At 47.8% G+C, this 25,000-nt stretch overlaps 1 protein-coding gene across 2 annotated transcripts in view; it reads right to left on the reverse strand.

Annotated features, from left to right (window-relative positions):
• The window catches only part of fam184ab (family with sequence similarity 184 member Ab), a 151,162-nt gene that overhangs the window by 20,920 nt on the left and 105,242 nt on the right, over window positions 1–25,000 (reverse strand). For both annotated transcript variants that reach the window (XM_062551500.1, XM_062551501.1), the window contains exons 11-13: window positions 21,027–21,239; window positions 12,553–12,706; window positions 10,896–11,023 (exon numbers count right to left, since the gene is read on the reverse strand). In XM_062551500.1, coding sequence (XP_062407484.1) covers window positions 10,896–11,023; window positions 12,553–12,706; window positions 21,027–21,239 — 495 coding nt within the window. The remainder of the gene's footprint in view (window positions 1–10,895; window positions 11,024–12,552; window positions 12,707–21,026; window positions 21,240–25,000) is intronic.

The raw sequence follows: 25,000 nt of genomic DNA on the forward strand, positions 1-25,000 counted from the left end.
AGTTGCCGGTCCATTAGAAAGATTCTGTTTCCCCCTAAATATCCCCAACACTTAGTCCCAAGCTATACGTGTGTATTATACATAGACACAGTCAAGAACAATGGCAAAGCCAATCTGTCAACATGGGGCTAATATAAGGAGCAAGACCACATAGATGTATTGACAGTGTATGCCAATAGTAATGTGAACTACTTTTGGGAGGACATCTTGTGTGCATGAACTAGGAACATTTATTAACAGGTGCACCTTGCCTTCTGGATGCTACAGCAGTCCTATGATAGCATAAATTTATTTTTGGTGTCCTTAACAAACCCCCACGCACACACTCACACACATACATCTCCATTGTGTCGTTAACAATTGAGACAAACGGAAGGTCACCATTTGTGTGTGTGTGCGCGTGTGTGTGTCCTTAGATGATCTACTTGATATAAACAGACACGGACGGCCACACTTGTATTTGTACAGCCACATGTACTAAAACCTTACAGCTGAACGTCTGTGGTCTCAACATGGTGTCCTGGACTCCCATCCCATCCCATCCCATCCCAACCCAACCCATCCCATCCCAGCCTAAGCACTCCCACTCCAGTCACACTCCCAACACGGCCATCAACCCCCCCCCCACCCCCCCAGCCCCCCTCAGGGATCAGCAGTCTCGGCCCAGAGCTCCCGGAGAGGAGAAACTCCAAAAATGCTGTCCTGGGCCCACTGACAGGGTGGCAGGCGCGGTGTCTGTCTGTCTGTCTGTCCGTCCTCAGGGACAGCAGTGGGATTAGACTGTAAATGAGTTAGAAAAGACTGGAGAGAGAGAGAGAGAGAGAGAGAGAGAGGGAGAATGGAGTGGAGTTGGAGTTGGAGGTTGGAGTTCTGTCTAAAGTCTGTGTGACGGCTGCTTAAGTTCTACTAAAAAGACAGACAGACAAGTCCCTCTTCTCGCTGTGGGAGTCATAGCAAGTACAGTGACCAGTGTGACTGGTGATTGCGTCTCTGATTATTTGGATTAGTGAACGTGTGAGTGTGTTTGCCTGTCTGGTTATTTGAATTAGTGAATGCGTGAGTGTGTTTGTCTGTCTGGTTATTTGAATTAGTGAATGCGTGAGTGTGTTTGTCTGTCTGGTTATTTGAATTAGTGAATGTGTGAGTGTGTTTGTCTGTCTGGTTATTTGAATTAGTGAATGTGTGAGTGTGTTTGCCTGTCTGATTATTTGAATTAGTGAATGCAGTGTTTCAAAGAGATGAAACAGAACAGACTAGTTGGAGGCACTGATTAGCTGGAGAAAGTTAGAGAGCCAACTGTCACAGTAGAGAGAGAGAGAAGCAGAGCATGAGAGAGAGAGAGAGAGAGAGAGATGGTTAAGACTGATAGACAGAGAGCGACAGAAAACGAGAGAAAGAGCCAATGATGGAGAGCGAGAAAGAGAGGGAGAGAGAAGAGAGAAAAAGAGAAAGATGGTTAAGACTGATGGACAAAGAGCGACAGAGAACGAGAGAGAGAGCAAATGATTGAGAGAGAAAAAAAGAGAGAGAGAAAGCTGGTGAAAGACTGGATGAGAGCCGGCGAGATCAAAGCCAGGCCTCTGTGCCGCAGCTGCACTAATGAGCGGGCAGGGAGCACCAGAGTGAGGCTGCACATCCTGCCTCTGAAGCCCAGGGTGATGGCCTCCCCAGCGGCCTCGCCTCGCACCACCCTCCCCTCCCCTCCCCTCCCCTCCGCTCCGCTCCCATCCCCTGGGCACGGCACACAAGCTGGCACGTCCCTACTGCGCCCAAACACGCGGAATAAGCGCTTTTCCCCTCGACTGGTTATCCGCGCTATTGGCTGATCAATAGGCGCTGGTGTTCAGCGGTTGTGCCAAAGTGCCAGCGTCTTTGTTCCAGGGTGTTTACTGGGAAGCTCTGGCAACCTCAGAGTGCAGCGCAGGCTCCCATTTATAGATCTAATTGTTGTTTTGCTTTGGGTTTCTGTCTGGGTTTTTAGTACAGTGATTGTTCTGCCTTTTTTCGTAATTGTGGTGTTTGTGTGAGTGTGTGAGTGTCTGTGTCTGTGTGTGTGTGTGCATGTGCATGTATCAGCGTGTGTGTGAAGGTTTTGCTTGCTTGCATAGAGCCTGAGTTCAACGATTTGGGGAGCTCAGACTTTTGTATCCTTCACCGTAGTGTTAAACGCATTACATACAGTGATGACCGCAAGCCGTGATGACCACAAAAATTCACTGACCTGTTAGTTTATTCATTTGTTTTTTGTGTAACAAAACATTAAATTCTTCTTTTGAGTTCCTCATTTCCCACAGTTAATGTTGCACTTAAAATCTTCTCTCTTTGTTAAGTTAATCTTTTTGTAAATATGTCTGCCTGAAGGATTAGAGAGCAAGGTGCAGTCTCGTGGAGGAAGCAGGAAGATGAAAAGCCAAGCAAGACGTCCAGCGAATGCCGCAACACACTTCTGGAGCCACACATAGACGATAAGCCCCAAAATGAAGAATCCTAATTTCTGGGTCTAAGCCCTGAATGTTTAAGTAGGGGTAGTCCGTTTCACTTAAGTTTCACTGAGACATGCTGAAGCCTCTAGAGTGAATGTGCTACACTACTTTATCTGGACTAGTGTTGCAGTGGAAGTCTGCTTCACAAGTTAGAGCAAATTAGCTCTTCTGTTGACAGTGGCTTGAAATTAACTGTAATGTGAGCGGACTGTTCCAGACAGCAGGAGAATAGAAATGAAACCCAACCAAGCACCGAGAGCCAGCTACAGTACATGTGAACTTCTAATGTCTTTATACAGTAACAAAGGGTAAACGAATGCAGAATGCTAACATGCATAAGGCAGTGGTAACGTAGTGGTTAAGAATCTGGGCTGGCAAGCAGTGGCCTGAAAAGTTGTGGGTTCAATTCCTGGCTTCCACCGTTATGCCCTTGAGCAAGGCACTTAACCCCAAGTTGCTCCGGGGACAATGTAGTCCCTTGTAATACAACTGACATATTAGATTAAACATAGTTGTCATTGTGCAGAGTACAAGTACAAAGACAACGAAATCCAGTTTGCGTCTAACCAGGAGATATGTAGGCCACGTTGGATGAAAATTATCTGCTGAATAAATAAATGCAAACTTAAGAGCAATTGGCCATCTCAAGTCATCTTTTGCGTTGCATGTGACGTGGCATGAGGTGATGAGACCCCCCCCTTGCTTAACGTGTGCACACGCCCCATTAAAGGAGAGGGTCTTTTAGGCCAGCCACATGGGTAAACACGCCCCATTAAAGGAGAGGGTCTTTTTAGCCAGCCGCATGGGTAAACACACAGTGTGAGTCAGCGTTGTGAGTAACAGGGTGCCATTAGCAGGCTTCAGTCTAAGCCCTGTCTGCCTACTAGCATTAGAATTAACCAGCATCAGGGAGATGCTGGTTAATGGCAACCCCCTAGGGGGGTTGGAGTGTGTGTGTGTTGGAGTGTCACTGTGTGTGTGCATGCCTATATGAATGTCACTGTGAGTGTGAGTGTGTGCGTGTGTGTTAGGAGTGCCACAGTGAGTGAGTGAGTGAGTGTGTGTGTGTGTGTGTGTGTGTGTGTGTGTGTGTGTGTGTGTGTGTGTGTGTGTGTATGAATGTCACCATGAGTGTGTGCGTGTGTGTTAGGAGTGTCACAGTGAGTGTGTGTGTGTGTGTGTGTGTGTGTGTGTGCTTTAGCAGTGGGGAAATACAGGAATAGTTGCAGAGTGAAAATAAACAGCCCTGCTAGGTAGAAGAGCACAGTCAGGGGTCTGGCTCCCCCACTGTCTTTCTGTTCTCCTTTTTGTCATCAACCCTTCTGCGTATCAGATGACTGTCTGTCTGTCTGTATGTCTCTCTGCCTCTCCATCTGTCTTCACAGGAAACTTTCAATCGGTCTGTCTTGCAGCATCTCACATCCCCCTCTCTATCCCTCCATTCTCTCCTCCTCTCTATTCTCTCCATCCTCTCCTCCTCTCCATTCCATCCTCTCCTCCTCTTCATTCTCTCCTCCTCTCCATTCCATCCTCTCCTCTTCTCCACTCTCTCCATCCTCTACTCCTCTTTATTCTGTCCATCCTCTCCATCCTCTCCTCCTCTTCATTCTCTCCATCCTCTCCTCCTCTTCATTCTCTCCATCCTCTCCCCTCCATTCTCTTCATCCTCTCCTCCTCTCCATTCCATCATCTCCTCCTCTCCATTCCATCCTCTCCTCCTCTCTATTCTCTCCATCCTCTCCTCCTCTCCATCTCTCCTCCTGTTGGAGGCAGTGGGCAGGCCACACAGAGAGAGGCTACTGATGATGAGCCCACTGAGCTGTTGAGCTTTGAGGGGTCGCTGAGGTCCACCCTCAGGGGTCAGGGGAGGCGACCACATGAGTGGGGGGCAGCAGGGGTGCTGAACCATAATGGACCCCCCCAACCACCCACACACTGACTCCCCCCCCCCCCCCCCCCACCCACACCAACCAACTACCAACCCTCCATGGAGCTGTGCGGCTCCTTCATTCCACGGTTCAATAAATCAGCCAAGGCCACCACCTTCTCAGGGGAGGACAATTAACACTAAGTAAAAGGTGACAGCGAGCGAGCCAGAGAGAGAGAGAGAGAGAGAGAGAGAGCGAGTAAAAGGGAGAAAGGGAGATGGAGAGAGAGAGAGGGAGAAATGGAGAGGGAGAAAGGGAGAGGGATAGAGAGGGAAAGAGAAAGAAACAGAGAGTGGGGACAGAGAGAGTAGGAGGTTCTCATTAACATGCACAGATGGAATATTCCAGTGTTTTCCCAGCATGGCGCGGACCACCTTGCTTTGCTTTGTACCATGCCTCAAACACAACCACGGCCCCTGACCTATTAGCATCTGAACATGTCTGACAGTGAGAGAGAGAGAGAGAGAGAGAGAGAGAGAGAGAGAGAGAGAGAGAGAGAGAGAGAGAGAGAGAGAGAGAGACAGGGAGAGAGAGAGAGATGGCAGTGTGCCTACAGTGCTTATCAAAGGGTGCTTTGACTAAAGTGTTCAAATGGTGCGTAGTGTCAGCTTTTCTAAAAGATCAGAGCTTTTACCTGCTGAGGAACAAGGGAGAGAGAGTAAATCTCGCCTCTTCACAACAGGTGATCATTACCATACCTGTGTAGTGAGAAGGTCATGCACCGAACATGCACGAGATCACAGAGTGGCCCTCCAGCAGACAGCAGGGAACAGGCGAATCATGTGATCCAGACGGAGAGAAGGTTCTAGAAAGACTTTATAGTCTTCAGGCCCACTATGGCAGACTTCACCGCTGTATAGAGCTTTTGGGACGTGGGGGAGGAAAGTACAACAGGCAACTTATTATACTTGCTGTTTACCACTGTGGAAACTCAAGCTATTTGTTTTGAAAAAGCCAACTTGTTGGTCTGTGTCTCTGTGTATGGGACCATTTGAGTTAGCATTCTCTTTTCACATCTTGGCTTCTTCTCTAAACCTTAGCACTTCTATTTCGGCTCTTAACTTAACTCTTAGCTTCTTTTATATATGGTCAACACATTTTCAGTGTTTCCATCAGTGCAATTCATTGCAGTAATACATTCCTCAGTTTGTGGGCCCTCTGTATAAAGAACAATGCTGGCGTTTTTAGCACCCTGATCTACCAGTTGAGCTCTATTAAACAAGATTTGTGCACATGCATTGTTCTACTGTAAGCACTTTTATGGGTTTGTTTAGACTGTAAATAACCTGGCTCCTTTTGCTTTTAGTCCCGCTGAGACCACTACTGCATTTGGGTTTCCATTGTGCAACCTCGCTACTCTATTATAAACTCCCAATGGGGATTAGAATTTTGTGTGAGTGTGTGTGTGTGTGTGTGTGTGTGTGTGTGTGTGTGTGTGTGTGCACGCTGTTGGACACAGCTCTATCCACTATGAACCGAAAGAGCTACAGTACCACACAAGCACAAGTCTCCCCAAATATATACTGTAGTCACATATGGCTTTAAATCCTGTTTCCCTCATTTCAAATGTCAACGATGTATGTGTGTGTGTGTGTGTGTGTGTGTGTGTGTGCACGCATGTGTGTGTGCGTCTGTCTATGCACAGCATAAGCGTGGCATATTAAGGTCAAAAGGGGCCTGCAGATACAACTGCAATAACCAGGAAACATGGTGATGACACAAGAGCTTTGCTGCCCTGCGTGATGCCTGTTTAAAAATGCGTATGACAGGAGCTTTCCCCCATTCCACATGAGGCACACCAGGAACTCTCTCTCTCTCTCTCTCTCTCTCTCTCTCTCTCTCTCTCTCTCTCTTTTCACACAATGTAGGAATTCAGGTTCAGAAACACCGCTTACGGAGATCTTTTCTGTATAGCTACAAAATATTTTGTCAATGTGACAAAAGAAAAGAAGTGCAAAAAAGGATGAAAAAAAGGTCTGAAGTTTGGGGAGACAACCTGGCGCTGCTTTGATGTGCTGCTTACAGTAGTTTGCTGTTTCAAAAAAAAAAAAAAAAACTCTCCCTAAAAACAGATGAAAGAGATCATGAGGAAGAAGATGAAGAGAGAGAGAGAGAGAGAGAGAGAGAGGGAGAGAGACAGAGAGAGAGAGAACAAGAGAACAATAACAATGGAGGGGAACAGAGAGTGTGCATCTATTCTGGTTGGTTGCTGGCGGCAATGCTAACTCGTGCACTCTGACCCCTGCTGTTGCACGGCTACCAGGAGTCATCCACTCCTGCGGGGACACATCTGGACGTGGAAGGAGAAAGATGAGCGTGGGGTCAAAGGTCAAGACTGTTAATTACGGTGATTTATATGTGAGAGCTGGCCACCAACATCCCCTAACCCAGCACACAACAACAACAAAACGCTGCAGAAATGGCGTTTACAAATGGAAGTTGGGGAAGAACGTGACAGAATTTGCAATGCCTCCTTCGCAGTTTACCTGCCGCAGTTACAACATTGGCGTTACTCTGGTTGCAGCCCACCTCCTCCCATCAAGCCTCCCGTCTTCCACAGTTAAAGAATAAAGGGGTGTATGGCGGAATCCTGCTCCACTCCTGCCTGCGCAGCCAATTCCAGCATGATTCCACAAAGCACTTCAGGACCCTGGCCAGAGACTTCGCCAAACATGCTCTTCTATTATGCAATTTGTCTATTATGCAAATTCCGGAAGGTGAACTAGTGAATTCCTTGTTATCACTTCCTGATATCAGATCACAGTATGACTACCACATGACACCACACTCCTGCGAAACATCTGGAGCAGAACTACAGCAGTGAGATGTTAGTGACGTCTGCTTTCGAGCTGAAGATGGCACAGGCCGAAACGTGTCCGTCTTGTGACACGCTTTCAATTGAACTAAATGAGTAAAGCTCGAGAGTTTTGTTTTGCCCAGTGTTTCCTCGTTTACACGCCCAAAACCTTATCTTTTATGCAGAGTTGAGCACACTGGCCAGCGAAGTCTACTTTGCAATAATAATGTGCCTAACTAGCACTGGATTTTGTGATTACATCAGGAATGTATAAGATGCACGTCATGACTGCGCTATCGCTAAAATAAATCACGATCACTGATGTGCATTGGAAAAGATGGACTCCTAGACTCCTGCGAGTCAAGTTCAAGCTGAGCATCGGTATGAATGTGTCAACTATTCAGACACTTCCAGAGACTAGCATCCTCGAATGCCAATTATTTTGCATGTAGTCTGCACACCAAATGCAGGACTCAAACAGTGGCCAAGAGTGGCATAAGTTAGCACAAATGAATAACATTGCAGAATAACATTGCTCACAGCGGCTTTTAAAGTGGGAGTGTGCAGCAGAGGCCAGTGTGCTGGAAGCTGGAGGCCATTTATTAGGAAAACCTCCTCCTGCATTTACTTCTGTCCGTGACTTTCATTTGTCAGCTAGCCATTGACAGCGAAGGCCAAACACTGGCATCATATAAAATGGCAGCACACACACACACACACACACACACACACACACAGACACACAGACACACAGACACACAGACACACACACACACACACACACACACACACACACACACACACACACACACACACACACACACACACTTTCAAAGCCTTGAATGGACTTTTGTCTCTCCAGGCACAGCTACTGTCTGAGAGACATACAGTGTATCGAGTATATTAATTCAAAATAACTCCCCAAATCACAAACTTTGTCTTCAGTTAGCCTTCCAGCAAAAATACCCTGCTGAGCATTTCTCTGCAATGACTCTGCAAAAACACAACTATGTCCCCAATGCCACAAAATGATCTGCAGTCGTAAAAAGACGAATGGGCCTTATGCAACAAACGACATACAAACAGATTTTGTCTTATTTTCCACTTATAAAAAGTTTGGTTTATTTTGTGCTTCATTGAATCATAAATAATTAGATTATCAGCAGGCAGCGATCATATCATACTGAAAGGAGTGAACACTTAAAAAAATGCCAGAGAAAACTATACACCTTTAAAAATAAAAAAAATTCTGTAGATTTGCAGACATTTTATGCTAAACTCAGTGACGGATTAATTGAGTGTGTAGGTTGAGGGCACTGCAAAGATAGGCCTACATACTTTGGATACTCTGATGTGCAGAAACACATGCACCACTGACATGTAGTTTAGAGCTCACACGTGCAGAGGAAAACATGGTAAACTTTTACACACGTCTTATAGTTTACACAACACTTGTCTTATAGTGTTTAGGGGATGTTATATGTCAATATCAAACAATCGGCCAAAACGCTTTCAATCTATGATTACATGGGAGAGAGAGAGAAAGAAACTGTGTGTGTTTGTGTATGTGTGTGTGTGTGTGTGTGTGTGTGTGTATGAGAGAGAGAGAAACAGTATATTTTTGTATGCTTTATGTGACACTATATCCTTTTAAATGGCCATGCCAATGAAGTGTATTGAATTCAATTGAAAGAGACAGAGAGAGAGAGAGAGAGAGAGAGAGAGAGAGAGAGAGAGAGAGAGAGAATGCAGAATTGTTGAAAAGCACAACTTTACTTTGCAGCACTTCATTTTAGACCCAGTGTCGTGGGATTTTATTTCCCCAACTTTGTCTGCAGCAAATCTTAAATAAATCTTGCTGCCGGGTGTCATGTGCTCTCTTGGTGAACCTGTGTGTGAAGTGTGCCTGTGTGTGTGTGTGTGTGTGTGTGTGTGTGTGTGTGTGTGTGTGTGTGTGTGTGTGTGTGTGTGTGATGGCAACAGAAGGGAGAGAGGCAGTGAGGGATGGTAGGGAGAGGTAGAGTGTGGCAGCATGATAAGCTGGTGTGTGTGTGTGTGTGTGTGTGTGTGTGTATGGGTGTGATGGAGAGAGCATGATAAGCTGGTGTGTTGTGTATGTGCGTATGTATGTGTGAGAGTGTGATTCTGTGTGTATGTGTGAGATGGAGAGAGAATGAGACAGCACAATGGAAAGAACCGAAGAAAGAGAAAGATTGTGTGTGTGTGTGTGTGTGTGTGTGTGTGTGTGTGTGTGTGTGTGTAGTCTCATCTTCCAGCCCCTACAGGATACAGAATTCATAGGACTATGCAAGTCCCAATTCACCAGGGTGTGTGTGTGTGTGTGTGTGTGTGTGTGTGTAGTCTCATCTTCCAGCCCCTACAGGATACAGCATTCATAGGACTGTGCAAGTCCCAATTCACCAGGGTGTGTGTGTGTGTGTGTGTAAGCTTGGCGATGGCGAGGACAGATAGAACACTAAAACACAGCACACAGTTCAGCACAATCACTGCCCACTGCTGAGGCCCAACGCTTCATCCCACACCTTCATTTCCATAACTTAGATCCCCACTGAAGTTGGTCAACTTGCCATTCTCCCTGTCCCCCACTGAAAGCTGGGTTTGTGCAGTATCAACACAGGATGGGGTGCATTCACTCATCATACTAAACAGCAAAACGCACCCACGGACCTCTCTGCATCTCTGCCCTCCCGTCCCGCTGATACGGAACTGGAATTAAAAGCTATAAGCTTACTGCGCTGGCTGCCCCTGATACTATGGATCAGATGAACCTACAGTACATGCTGCTATCTGTAATGTCTGAATTACGCCTAGTAATGCTGATGGTCTCAGTATACATTTATGCATGTAATGTATGGTGTACTTTTAAATCCCTGATTAGCTCACTGTATGTGGCTACAGTGCCCTGTAGGCTACAGTTGCTGGAGCACGCGATGACTTGTGGAATGGGTACACTGCTGTTATTAAACCATTCCATTTTGCATTGCTAGTACCCTGTTCAATAAACTGTAAGGATTATTTTCAGGATCAAGATTTTTTCCATACATCCGAATTGCTGGTTAGATTATCCAGAGAGAATCCTGGATGATCTCCAGGGCTTAAACGTGTGCATTATGTATTTGAAGCTGTGCCTGATCCATAGAGTATGTGGATGGGACCTACCTGTATCCTGCTCTGCTCTAGGCCTTGAACATGTGCATTACAGCATGTGTTTGAGGGTATGTCTCATCTATGGAGTATGTGGATGGGTCCTACCTGTGTGTTACATATCTGATCTGCAGAGTATGTGGAGGGGTCCTAGCTTAGTGTTATGTGTCTGATCTGTAGAGTATGTGGATGGGTCCTACCTGTGTGTTATGTATCTGATCTGTAGACTATGTGGATGGGTCCTACTTGTGTGTTATGTGTCTGATCTGTAGAGTATGTGGATGGGTCCTACCTGTGTGTTATGTATCTGATCTGTAGACTATGTGGATGGGTCCTACTTGTGTGTTATGTGTCTGATCTGTAGAGCATGTGGATGGGTCCCACCTGTGTGTTATGTATCTGATCTGTAGACTATGTGGATGGGTCCTACTTGTGTGCTATGTGTCTGATCTGTAGAACATGTGGGGGGGTCCTACCTGTGTGTTATGTATCTGATCTGCAGAGCATGTGGAGGGGTCCTACCTGTATCCTGCTCTGCTCCATGGCTTTATCCAGCTCCTTCTTGGCGGCGAGCATCTCCTGCTGGTGGGTCTGACGCATGTGCTCGATGGCCGAGGCGTGGAGGTGGTTCAGCTCAGAGCGCAGAGAGGCTGCAGTACAGAGAGGAGAGAATTAGATTGGAAACCTTATGATCATACCAAAATATATTATTCACACCAAAGTGACCGTGTGTGCTTGTGGAGGGGAATGTGTGTGTGTGTGTGTGTGTGTGTGTGTGTGTGTGTGTGTGTGCGCGCAACAGAGTGCTAGAGAGAGAGAGAGGGGGAGAGAGAGAGAAAAAAACGCTTAAATGTTCTGCTTTAGCAATGCAAAAATATTTGTTATGCTAATAGAGCTCACTTGAACTGGATTGAATTGAATTGAAAGAAATAAATAGAGAGAGAGAGAGAGGGAGAGAGAGAGGGAGAGCGAGAGAGAGAGAGAGAGAGAGAGCGAGAGAGAGAGAGAGAGGGAGTCAAGTTGTATGCAAAGTACGTGGAGGTGGGCACATACTTTTATACTTTTGTGTGTGTGTGTGTGCGTGTGTGTGTCCACAAGTGAGTGCAGTGCAGCTCTGCTGTTTTTCCGAGTGCGAGGACGGAGAGGGGAGACTAAAGCGCTTCCTCTATTTAAACCCTGATGAGCGGCGGCCGGCTCTCATTAATCAGCCGTACCTCCACCTCCACCTCCACCTCCTCTCTCTACGCAGCACAGCGCACCCCACCAGACGGAGTAGCGCTAGCGTCTCCCCTCTGCAGTGACCTTGGCTCTTCCTCTGGACTAGCGCCCAGCAGAGACCAGCACTGGAGACACGTAGAGGAGCTGGGGCCTCATACTAAACAGTATGGGCTTAATGGTCCGTGCCCTTTGTTTTGACTTAAGCGTGGAGACATCCTGCGATGAAGGCGAGTCATCTCCAGCACAGACTAATGGAGCAGGATGTGTGGTGTATGATCGGTTGGAAATGATGTGTGCGCGTCGTCTAGGAGAAGTCTCATCTATTACAGTACGCTATGCCGACGGAATGTAGCGCTGATGTGGTTTGAGAAATTGCACTTGGTATTGAAACAAACCAGGAGACGGGCAGGGAGGTGTGTAAAATGGTGTCCGAGGGTCAGCTGAGGTGAAACAATAACTCTAAAGCATCAATTTTTCATATCTGTGACAATATACCATTTGTGTCAAGAATTGCAATTTGTTCCTGAATCGGTCTCATCTCACACCACCAGCACTGGGCCCTCGTGTGCCTGTGTGCCTGTGTGGCGGCAGTTGATCGGTGCACTCTTAAAATGAATGTGCTAGAAAATAACATACCATTGTCTTGATGTGTGAAAAACAACACAAGTTTTGCTATTTTCAACACAATCGTTTTAAGAGTGTGGTTGGTGTATGTGTATTTGTGTGTGGTTGGAGCGTGTGTGATATTGTGGTGTCCGCGGTTGGTGTGTGTGTGTGCGTGTGTGTGGTTGTGTGTGTGTGTGTGTGTGTTATTGGTGGTTGGTGTGTGTGTGTGGTATCAGTGGTTGGTGTGTGTGTGTGTGTGTGTTTGTGTGTGTGTGTGTGTGTGTTATTGGTGGTTGGTGTGTGTGTGTGTGGTATCGGTGGTTGGTGTGTGTGTGTGTGTGTGTGTGTGTCTCACCCAGCATGGCCTTGCCCTCGTCCTCCAGCTCAAAGCGGAGTGTCTGCAGCTCCTGCTCGGACTGCTGCTTGAGCGTCTCGATGTTGTGCCTGTGCGCCTCACGCAGAGACTGCAGCTCCATGTGGTGCTGGTGCCTCAGACGCTCCGCCAGATCCTACAGACAGAGAGAGAGAGGGAGGGGGGGAGAGAGGGGGAGAGAGAGAGAGGGGGGGGGAGAGAGGGAGAGAGAGAGACAGAGAGAGGAGGAATTAGTCTTTAGACGATCAAACTGATATATCCCAACACTACCTTTATGAGTTCATATCTTGTGTCAGTCAGATAGATAAGGTAATATAATTTCCTCATCTGTGTATACTCCCACGTACAACCACGCACACGCGCGCGCGCACACACACACACACACACACACACACACACACACACACACACACACAAGCAGTAGCAGACGTGGGCAAGCGTCTGTGAAACTTTTTCGGGAGCCTTGAGCGGCGTTGTGAGAGTTGATGCTGATGACGGTAATTACATTGCGATCAATAGGCACTTTAGGCACATCAGCAGCCCCTCTTCCGCACACACACACACACACACACACACACACACACACACACACACACACATTTCTGGAATGCTGCCCTCCGCGTTCAGGACACACCAAAAAAGCGAGAGGAATGAAATGAGAAATGAACGCTCTCCAGCCCTGCGCCGAGGGCTCCCAGCGACAGCGCTTTAATTAGATCAGAGGTAAAGATGATACGCCGCCGAGCAACGCACAGCGCCCAGGGAGACGAGACAAGAGACATGGCGGAGCGAGACGGAACAGGAGACACCTGCTCCCGGGCCAAAACACGACTTTTGCACCCTGTAATCTCCGCCTCTGTCTCTGTGTGTGTGTGTGTGTGTGTGTGTGTGTGTGTGTGTGTGTGTGTGTGTGTGTGTGAGGGCTTTGGTGCGCTGCCACAAATTAGGCCTCTGAACGCAAAGGTAAATATATTCAGTGCTTCTGTGCCACTTTGGCAGGAATGGTGGTTGGTGGGCTATAGAAGGGAGCTGGAGGGAAACACACACACACACACACACTCACACGCACACACACGCACACACACACACACACACACACACACACACACACACACACACACACGCACACACACAGACACACACACACAGCACACACACACACACTCACGCACAAAACAACAGGCTGAGGTAACATTAGGAGATGACTGAGGCTTAACGCTGGTAGATTAGCATGGGGAGATACGGAGGAGTGACAGAGCTAGGTGTGAAACTGCCAGTTCAGAGCCTAATCCACGGATGGTGACACAGAGCGCTCGCACTGGATTAACAGGAGAATAGGAATAGGAATATCACAGCCTCACAGTGTCACTTTCACACAGCGATACACACAAACATACAAACTGTGCCTTCATGTCTGCGTGTGTGTGTATCTGTGTGTGTGTGTGTATGCGTGTGAAAGTGATAGAGATTATATGTGTGTTTCCAAGTCAATGGCAAAGGCAGTCTGCTAGTCATGCATACTGTATGGACCACTCATACATGAATGCACAAGGAGCACGAAAGGAGACCATTTGGCTTTGAACATGGACAATAAGCACACACACACACACACACACACACACACACACATACACACACACACACGTGCATGCACACACGCACACACGCATGCAAGTACGCACCTACACACGCACATGCACACACACACACAAGCACACACACCACACACAATGGCAGAACACAAACATGCAAAGTACCACAAGAACCTCTATGGAGACACAAGTGTTCCATTTGCACCTCGGCGTCAAAACTGCTGCTACAAACAGATTACAGTACTGCTCTCTCTCTCTCTCTCTCTCTCTCTCTCTCTCTCTCTCTCTCTCTAGTTTTTCCCTCTTTTCCCTCCCTTTCCCTCTCTGTCTCTCATGGGGCCACAGACAGTATACGGCTACAGTAAAGAACCTCCCTGGTGGTTTGACATGGAGCTGCAAAAAGCGCACATAATGAATCCCATTAGCACCACACACTCCGTCAACACTCATTAATTGGCGCAGGAATGTTGATGGAGACGGACGGCACGGCTCATGGCTCCTAAGAGCATGTGTCGTTTCAGCGTTGACTACACCCCTGGGGAAGAGGACAGAGCAGCATCATAGACCGCTGCACAGGAGAAGTTGAAAAAGACGGAGAGATGGAGTGGAAGAGGGAATACGAGGAATGATGATTAGAGAAGGATGGGGGGGGGGGGGGGTGAGGGAGAGATGGGTGAGAAACATATACTGGAAAGAGGATGGAGAACAAGCGAGAGAGAGAGAGAGAGAGAGATGGGGCAGATATATGAATTTGAGAGAGAGAAAGAGAGGGAAAGAGAGAGAAAGAAAGAGTGAAAGCGATGGGACAGATACAGGAATTTGAATTTGAGAGAGAGAAAGAGAGTGAGAAAGAAAGAGTGTGCGAGACAGAGAGAGAGAGATGGGGCAGATGAGTGAAGTGTCCCTTGGCCCTCACACAGAAGCCCCCAGCTGAGCACACACAGAGAGGCGTGTCGATAATGGAGAGAGAGAGATAATGCAGAGAGATAACGGAGAGAGAGGGGACATCACACTGGCCGATCTGCAGCAGCGCTGCTCTCTGAATCGGAACATCGGGGGGTGGGGGAATAAACGCGTGGGACAAAAGCTTCAGAAAATCACTAGACTAGGAAAAAAAGGGCCTGGTTGTTACAGTAGCATTGATTGAATGTGGTGAGACTTTTCTTTGCTGATGGCAAGGTGGAACATGAGAATGATCTGTTTCTGCAGAAGAGAGGGAGAGAGGGAGGGGAAGAGAGAGGAAGAGAGAGAAAGAGGAAGAGAGGGAGAGAACGAGAGGAAGAAAAAGAGTGGGAGAGAACGAGAGGAAGAGAGAGAGGGAGAGAGAAAAAGATAGAGGAGGAGAGGATACAGTGTGTAATGGATGCTATTCATTCATTTTCAATGGCTTGCATCATAATCATTTAAAGTACCTCATTCCACAGCAGCAGATAAAAACACACTACAGGAAATTAGCCTACTGGGTCCCTCACAATTGTGCTGAGGCTGTGCGTTTGGAAAAGTTTGCTAAACCGTTATCTTTACTGGTACTTTAATCACACAGCCTGTCCGCGTTTAATGTGAGCATGGGGCGGTAATGAACAGCACCTAAGTGAATGTCGTTCTTCAAAAGCCAGTGAGTTTTTTGCATTCCACAACTGCAACAATTGACTCGGACGTGGCCAACAACGACTATCTGATCTCAACACAACAAAAAAACATTGATTCCTCTCCCTCCTGGCTCAATGCAGGCTCAGTGCCCCCAACCCACACCACCCTCTCTCTACTTTCCCCTCATTCTCTCTTTCTGTCCATATCATTATTTCCCTTTCTCTTTTTACCCCTCTTTCTCCTACTCATTCATCCTATAATTCTCCTCTCCTCTCCCTCCCTCCCTCTCTCTCTCTCTCTCTCTCTCTCTTCCACCCTCATCCCTCCGTCTCTCCACCGCTCCTCTTGATTCTGCTGCACAGCATGAGTCACTGCGCTGGTTCTTTTCTCTGCTTGCCAGGGTGCCGAGATGGAGAGCGAGCGAGCGAGCGAGAGAAAGAGAGAGGGAGAAATGCTTTTTGCACCTTTTGTGTCAGCTGGCAGGAGACCTTCACAGCCCTCCTACATCTGTTCAGCTAAATAGCCTTGGCGTCAGTTTTTACCTCACCACCTTTTCTCTTTCGAGTAACATCCTCTCTGCACAAGCCTTGGCAGTGGGTGGCCATGGTTGGCTTAAAATGGCCTTGATGACTTGAATGGAGTGCTCATGAGTGTGTATGTGTGTGTGCGTGTGTGTGTGTGTGAAGGATGTATGTGCGTGTTTGTGAAGGGGGTGTGTGTGTGTGTGCATGTGTATGTGTGTGTATATGCTTGTGTGTTTATGTGTGTGTGTGTGTGTGTGTGTGTGTGTGTGTGTGTGTGTGTGCACCTGTGTGTTTGTGCGTATTCTTTTTTGTTTGTGTGTGTGTGTGTGTGTGTGTGTGTGTGTGTGTGTGTGTGTGTGTGTGTGTGTGTGTGTGTGTGTGTGTGTGTGTGTGTGTGTTGGAGATCTTGTGAGTATTTGGGCATTCCCACATCCATCTCTCCTCTCCTGTCCAAACTACTGCGCTCATGCTGAGAGAAGACACATTCACACTCATGTCCACTCTGACCTTCAAACTGGTCGCTGGATATTGAATACATGTCAGTTTCTGGATCTAACTAGTGAAGAGGGGTCTCCATTGACACCCTTGTAACAATAGGAAAGTGCACACACACATGCAGTACTCTCTGTATTCATTGGCACTACTGGTAAATATGAGTAAAAATAGTTATTTAATAGATATTAAAATCGGTCTTTTATCTTTTATTTTCAACTTCTTTAAGGTCATCGGTGCTTGTGAACTTTCAAGCTGTAATGCATGATTTCCTGTTTCATTAAAGTATAAAAATGAAAGTCATATAATACTGTTTTGTCTTAATTTCACAATAAAGTGTTATACCAGTGTCAATGAATATGGAGCTCACAGTAAATGCAAGTAGACGTGCACACAAACACACACACACACACACACACACACACACACACACACACACACACACAGGTTTGTACACAAAGCTGCACATCCCACTGGGCTTACTGCAGCGAGTGTTTTTGTTGTATTTATTAATCAGGACACAGGCAGAAGCCCTTCCACTGCACCCACTCCCTTCTAAATAAATACTACATAAATGTGCTCTGCCTCATGCCTCACTCTCACACATCAAACCGCACAGCCCAGGCTATCAGCAGCTCTCCTCCAAACGACACCATTACCTGCCCTTTAAAAGGCCAGAGGTTAGGTCAGCTCGACATGGCCCGTGGCCAGACTCTGTCTTGAGCTGTGAGTCATTGCCCTCTGTGGCACTGCTGCGTAACGCGTTCATGTCAGTTCACACCTGTCCCTGTCCCTCTCCCTCTGCGAGCCCCAGTCCAGCAACAACACACACTACGCTGGGATTAACCGCGGGAGGAGATCCGGAACATTCATTCCGGAACATTCATCATCTTCAGAGCAGGCATCCCACGTGCGCAACCGATACCGCATTATAAATAAACGCGGATCATATAACGTTGTTATGTAAGGCGGCGGGTTTAATATATGCACTCGTCGCCTAGGCTGCTGAGGATATGATATGGTTGGAGCGTAGCCCATATATATATATACTCCCCTATACATCTTTCTGTATGATAATTAAGGCCACTCATAATGCAAGCCTGCCTTGCAGGCTTTTTCACAATCATCCTTCACGGACTCCTCGCTATAGATTATGTATTTGTACAGCGACTGAAAAGAGACTTGACAAGGATGTGAAATATGTAGTGCATATGGCATTCCCACAGCATGTGTCAAAGAGTAAATCATAAACGCGTGCTGCACAATCGGATGCGAGTACTATAAATATCAGGGGACGACTCTTCTGAAAGCAAGGCAGCAGAGAGCAAGTCCCAGTCCCGACAACGGGTTCAGAAAGTGAAAATCCATCTGACCGCTTAGTGCCAACTTTCTGAACTTCACTATCCGCGCTACCCGGAGTCACCTGAGTTCTTCGAGGCGAGATGCACCATTAGCCGCTTCAGTGCACGTGCCGAGGAAAAATCAAAACATTGTTGCTGGATTCCTCTTCTACTCTTTGACACCTGTGACATGCACGCTGTGACAAGCCCCCCCCCCCCCCCCCCCGAGGCTGAGCGAGACACCCCGAGTCAGCCGACCACCCAGCCAGCCAGGCGAGCCAGCTAGGCGAGCCAGCCAGGAGAGCCAGCCTCTCCTGATTCCCTACACGCCTCTCTGCACCAGTGCTTCTCTATGGCCGTAATCCCGACTGACTCGCTCTGCGCTTCCCCCGAGCTGCATCTCGGTTCTGCCGCCGCCACCGCCGTCTCGCCATCCTCACACACCCCTGTCTTTGTTCGTTCCCTTCATCTTGGTCCTCCCGCCTGCTCCCCTGGGGGGTGGGGGGGCGCCATCAAAGGCACCATGGGGAGGGAGGAAATCACTGCACCAGCAGGGGGTGGGGGTGGAGAGGGGGAGGGGGGAAGGGGGGGGGGGGGGGGGTTCAAAAAGGCAATAGAATGAAAAGTGGATTAGCCTGAGTCTCACTTCTGCAACCCGGCGTAACCCCTCAACCCGCATAACCGCTCAGGCTCACTTTTCAATCACACAGACACCTCAGATGACCTCCGAGAGCTGCCGGCATGGGAGAGGAGGGCATCCTGGGACAGAGGTGGAGGACGAGGGGGTGACGAGGCCAACTTGGCAACTGATGGAGACGGATGACGCTCGGGCAACAGATGACGCTCTGGGGTTGTTGATGGGTGAGGGCGTGGGTGGACCAGGGTGGACTGTCCAGCTTGGAGCCATTGCCATGTCCCGTTGACTCTGACTGAAAGAGGGACACGACGGCACACAATTCCAGGGGATCGTAGATGTCAGAGTGAATGATGCTAAGTGATTTGGCAGAAGAGCTCCACAAAGTAATGAGCTGAGCGGGAAAAAAAGGATGCAAAAAAAAAGAGTCTGGCCAAAAGGAGGCATGATAAATTGTCCTTTATGCTACAGGTCAATCAGCGTATACCGAAGGTGAACACAAGTTTACTGTCATTGGACAGCAGTCTCAGCGCTCATTGGCACCAGGCCACTCTTTGCATTCCAAACATCAGGAAACCCCATCAATATCTTGACTTGACTTATGCCAGGGGATAATGGTACCACCACGACACGCCACTCCTGACAAGCTGGTCCGATGACATTCTTTCCTCCTCAGCGTGATGTATCTATTAAGCGCCATTTGAGTCAGGGCTGTTGCCTCGCTGTCAGGGCTTCGCTAGACAAAGATATATAATCTGGGAGAGTGATGATCTGTGTGTGTGTGTGTGTGTGTGTGTGTGTGAGTATGTGTGTGTGTCAGGGCTCCGCTAGACAAAGATATATGATCTGGGAGAGGCCTGACGCTACAGCACAACCAATTAAGAGCAGAGGAAGTGGGTATAACAAGCAGCGAGACTGTGTCAGAGCAGATGGCGTTGTGCAGTAGTCAGAATGATCTACCAGGGAAGCCATTATTACTCATCAGCACTCGGTGGGGGGCCATTAGAAAACAAGACAAGAGACGTGAACCAGGAATCAGAGCAAGGGGAGGAGGCCATACATGAAGACGCTGAGGAGAGGGGGATAGAGAGGAGAGGAGGAGAGAGGTATAGAGAGGAGAGGAGAAGAGAGAGAACAGAGTGATCAGAGCAGAGAGGAGAGAGGGATAGAGAAGAGAAGAGAAGAGAGAACAGAGGGATAAGGCAGAGAGGAGAGAGGGATAGAGAAGAGAGGGACAGAGCAGAGAGGAGAGAGGGATAGAGAAGAGAGGGATAGAGAAGAGAGGGACAGAGCAGAGAGGAGAGAGGGATAGAGAAGAGAGGAGAGAGTGATAGAGAAGAGAGGAGAGAGGGATAGTGAAGAGAGGAGAGAGGGATAGAGAAGAGAAGAGAAGAGAGAACAGAGGGATAAGGCAGAGAGGAGAGAGGGATAGAGAAGAGAGGGACAGAGCAGAGAGGAGAGAGGGATAGAGAAGAGAGGAGAGAGTGATAGAGAAGAGAGGAGAGAGGGATAGAGCAGAGAGGAGAGAGGGATAGTGAAGAGAGGAAAAAAGAAGAGGAGAAAGTGATAGAGAAGAGAGGAGAGAGAGATAGAGAAGAGAGTGCAGAACACTGGAGGGTACAGGAGTGGAGTGTCTCCATGGTCAGACCATATTGGAAATATTAGAGCCAGAGTCTGTAAGTGCACTACTAAATATTGAACACAATCAATAATATTCCCAGCACAGCAGGTGAACGTAAACAATATAAGACACTGTACTAGAAAATAATGAGCTATTGTAACCTGCGTTGTGTGGAACCACCGCGGTCCAGCTTTGCACATGCCCAGACTCGAACCTGCGAAACAGCAGCACCTCGGATCGGGAGTCGAGCGCGCTAACAATCCAGCTAAAAGCCCAGGCTACTAGCTTTCATGCCAGCAGCGGTCTTGAGGCGTCAGGGAGTGAGGTTTACTAACATTCGACATGCACAGCTAACTAGCCGGCATCTGGTACACTATAAGTATGCTGAATGTATTGTATGCAGTGTGTGGGAGCCTATCAATGCATGTGACCAGAATGTGTGTGACAGGCTTTTAAAGATGCTGCAAATGGCCGTCTAGACACCAGCGCCATCTCCACTCTAATAGCAATTAAGGAGTCCGTCTCAACTCCGTTAAATGCTTAAATGGCCTTTGTTTGTCTGTGTTTGTGTGGCTCTCAGTGTGTGTGTGTCTGTGTGCATGTGTGTGTGAATGTGTGTGCATGTGTGTGTGTGTCTGTGCGTGTGTGTGTGTGTGTGTGTACCTTGAGTTCGCTCTGGCGCGCCTCCTCCAGGCCCTGTAGGGCGCAGCAGTGGCTCTCCTGCAGGCGCGTCTCCCTGCGCTGGTGCTCGGCCTCCAGCTCCTGCAGCTGGGCGCTCAGGTGCTCCCTCTCCTGGTCAAACTGGGCGCGCAGCTGCTGCAGCGACGTCTGCGACTGGGACAGCTGCATCTCCAGACTCTGCTTCAGCAGCGAGATCTGACCAGGGGTGGACGGTAGAGAGGAGCAAATAGAGACAACAGATATATAGTATAAGTATAATTATAAGTATAGATACTTGTCTGATCCTGTGAGGGAAATTCAGTCTCTGCATTTATCCCAATTTGTGAATTAGTGAACACACACACAGCACGCAGTGAACACACAGTGAGGTGAAGCACACACTAACCCAGAGCAGTGAGCTGCCTGCCCAACAGTGGCGCTCGGGGAGCAGTGAGGGGTTAGGTGCCTTGCTCAAGGGCACTTCAGCCGTGTACTGGTCAGAGACCAAACTGGAAACCCTTGAAGCCCTTTAAAGTTGTACAGTGTTGTGTGCATACAGAATAGTTTTTTTTTTCGTTGTATATACTTTGGTAGCATAATAATGCATTATTCATATCAATACTTCATCTTCTGTCTTTCTCTTTGCCTCTCTGAATACAATTTTCAAAGAAAGAGACAGAAAGTAGGCGCGCATATATTGACATATATCTCTATGCATACACAGATGATTTTTTCCCTTAATATTCAGTCCTTTGGCGTAGGATACTGTACTGTGGTCATAAATCCCAGGTAAACACAAAGTCGAGAAAGAAAAAGAAAACTAGATAAAGAGGACGGAGTTAAGAGAGAGAGAGAGAGAGAGAGAGAGAGAGAGAGAGAGAGAGAGAGAGAGAGAGAGAGAGAGAGAGAGAGAGAGAGAGACTGAGGGACATCAATAATGTAACACGATCAGACAGAAAAATAGATGAACAGGCAGGCGGAGACTGGTCCATTTTCCCAGTGTGGTTCATCTGAGTTTAACCACATATGAAAGTGTTGTTTCAAACGGCCCCTTCGCTTGCCTCTACAAGGGCTTAATTATGTGGACGTTCGCATCCTACTGGAGCTCACTCCTTTCAAAACACAACAGCAGCATTCTACAGTCTCATTTTGCTAATGTGGCCATCATGAGGAGGCGAGCCATAAAAACAACAGACAGGAGCTTTTATCTGACATGAGAGAGCTAGAAAGGGATTGAAGAAAAAGGGAAAAAGCGAGAGGCAGACATCAATGGGGAAATTGATGGACAGAAAGAGAATGACACCGGTGAGAAAGATAGAGGAAGAAAAAGGCAAACAACAGAGAAAGAAAACTGCAAAAAAAATAGAGAAACTTTGGGATGGGATGGACAAAATGATGTTTTTCTCATAATGGTATGTACAGTCAGGGTCCAGGGATTTTATGTAATTTCAAGCCAATAATTATTTATTTATTTGTTTTGGGCGTTTCATGCCGTTATTGGTAGTGACAGTGGAGAGCGACAGGAAGTGAGTGGGAGAGAGAGCTGGGGTGGAATCCGGAAAGGACCATGAGGCGGGAATTGAACCCGGGTCGCTGGCATGCGGTGAAGGTGTCCCAGCCAGTTGCGCCACAGCTGGGCACCAATGACATTTATCGTCACATTTAGCAATCATCTCCTCATGTCTCCTAGCTGCCCATTCCGTGAGTACGCTGTAAAGATATCCGGTCTCTATAGGTAGAGTGTCCCTGTAAGCCCTTTGTCTTATACAAGTCTCTATCCTCCATCAATACTGCCTTGCAAAAGACTATTGTATGTTTTGTTACTAATGCTGGGTTGGTACGCAGGTCAAAGACAACTCCATGAGCTAAGCAACTTCAGACAGGAGTTATAACACAGTTATAACATAGGTAAGATAGGATAGATGAAATGAGACACCAACAACACCCACATCCTCACCTTGCGGTAGGAGTGAAGACTGGAATAATGATGCTTTAAGTTTACATTTAGGTCTTGGATTGGTCCGAGTTCAGAAGCTGTATGGCCCTGGCCGGAGCGCAATAAACTGACCGACTGATGCCGGATCAGACGGGATCCCTCTGGTGGGACTCCTCAGGCTTTGTGTGTGTGGTAGTAAACCAGAGGCCTCTGTGTTTGCAGGGATTTGTGTCTCATAACATTCAGCCGCTGCAATGTAGTCAGCTATATCTCTGACGGTGTCGTCTAATCACACCCAAGACCAGACGGGAACGCAATAACAGCGCTGTCGCTGCCGCCGACTGCCGGATGTCTGTCTGCTGCCGAGATGCAAAATCAAAATTGTACCAAGCGGCAGACATGTCCCCGACCACACACACCCACACACCCCGCCTCCCAGTTTCCCCGACAGGCATCCTTTCTCCGAGCGCCACAGGCTCCGGAAGTGGTGAGTCAAGCGGCGCCGTTAGCGGCTGGGTAGCACGGCAGCTTAACGGCTTTTATTTGGTAATTGCAGGGTGATATTTTTCTTTTTTAAAAATAATAAATAAATAAATAAACGTCACAAAAGAGGCGGCTCTACTTATGTCATCCGTCAATGCACCTGCAGACCACGCTGACGGAGGCAGGCGGAGGTAGATGGAGGCGACTCATGACTCACGCTGAGCCCACAAGTTTCACTGAGGAAGTTCAGCAGGATGCTGGAGAAAAACCCACCAGCACCATTTCAAGGGCTACTAAGAATATTGATGAAAACAGTGAAAGACTATGTAGAAAATGAGGAAGAGAGACAAAGGAAGAGAGAGAGAGAGGGAGAGAGAGAGAGAGAGAGAGAGAGAGACGGGGGGATCTCTCTGTTCTCTTAGCTTTCAGAAGCCAAAGAGACAAAGATGAACGGAGGATGGTGAACTTTAAGAATGGCAATGCAACCTTCAGAAAGAAGGCTGAGAGGGAGGGAGGGAGAGAGGGAGGAAGGAAGGAAGGAAGAGAAGGAGGGGGAAATATTCTGACATTCAACTGGGCTTTGCTATTACTATAATGGATGGCAAATGACAGCAATGAGTCAGGGAGAGAGAGAGAAGAAAGACAAGAGCGGAAGAGTCAGTGTGCTTTCATACCTGGCTCGCTGAATCACAACGTGGAGCATTTCCTCCAAACATCAGTTTGATTGGGTATATGTGAAAGCAGCAATCACACTCTGTGTTTCTACACATGCATTAAAAAACTACGGCTACAAGTTTGTACACATTTTTTTGTACACGTTACATAACTCGGCTACGAGTTTATTTGACTTTAACAGAATAGAGATCTAGCTACTAATTTTACCGGTGTTACGTGCGAGAATGTGGGTTTGTTATACAGTTTCATTTGTTCTGATCTAAATGCTGCCATGCGAACACAAACGAATCCAGGGACAATTGAGAAAAGCTGTAGTGATTCAGCCCGATTGGAATCAAAACAGGTATGAAAGCGCCCTCAGACTGATACATCTGAGTTGCTGTGGCAACACTACTACCTCCACCTGGGCATCTGCATCCCAAAACACCAGCTGCTTCAGGTGCTGATGCTGCAGACCATGTGGCCTCACTGTGTGTGTGTGTGTGTGTGTAAGGCGTCAGCAACGAATTCCCATTCAATACGCATCTCACCTATGAAATTTTAATGCACACACAGCTTGCAGAGCTCCGGGGTGAGAACTCTGTGAGACTAAAACTTGTATGTGTGTGTGTGTGTGTGTGTGTGGTCTTCTAAAATCAATGAGGCCGCACTTGACCAGAGTTTGTCTGCATCACTACACTCACTAGGCTGTAAGCGAGAGCCGGCTAACGCGTGGCGACTCTGAAACAGATCTGGGCCGGCGGCGGCGGCGGCGCGTCCAGGCGGGAGGACAGCGGTCAGCGGCTCATTAGCCGCAGCACTGCCGGGCCGCAACGAAGGCCCCCGCGTGTCCACAGAGCCCTTAGGCTCCCGCTACAGCACCGCTCGATAGCGCCAGTGCCGG

Source organism: Sardina pilchardus, chromosome 12 (genome assembly GCF_963854185.1).
Source record: "Sardina pilchardus chromosome 12, fSarPil1.1, whole genome shotgun sequence".
Classification (NCBI taxonomy): domain Eukaryota; kingdom Metazoa; phylum Chordata; class Actinopteri; order Clupeiformes; family Clupeidae; genus Sardina; species Sardina pilchardus.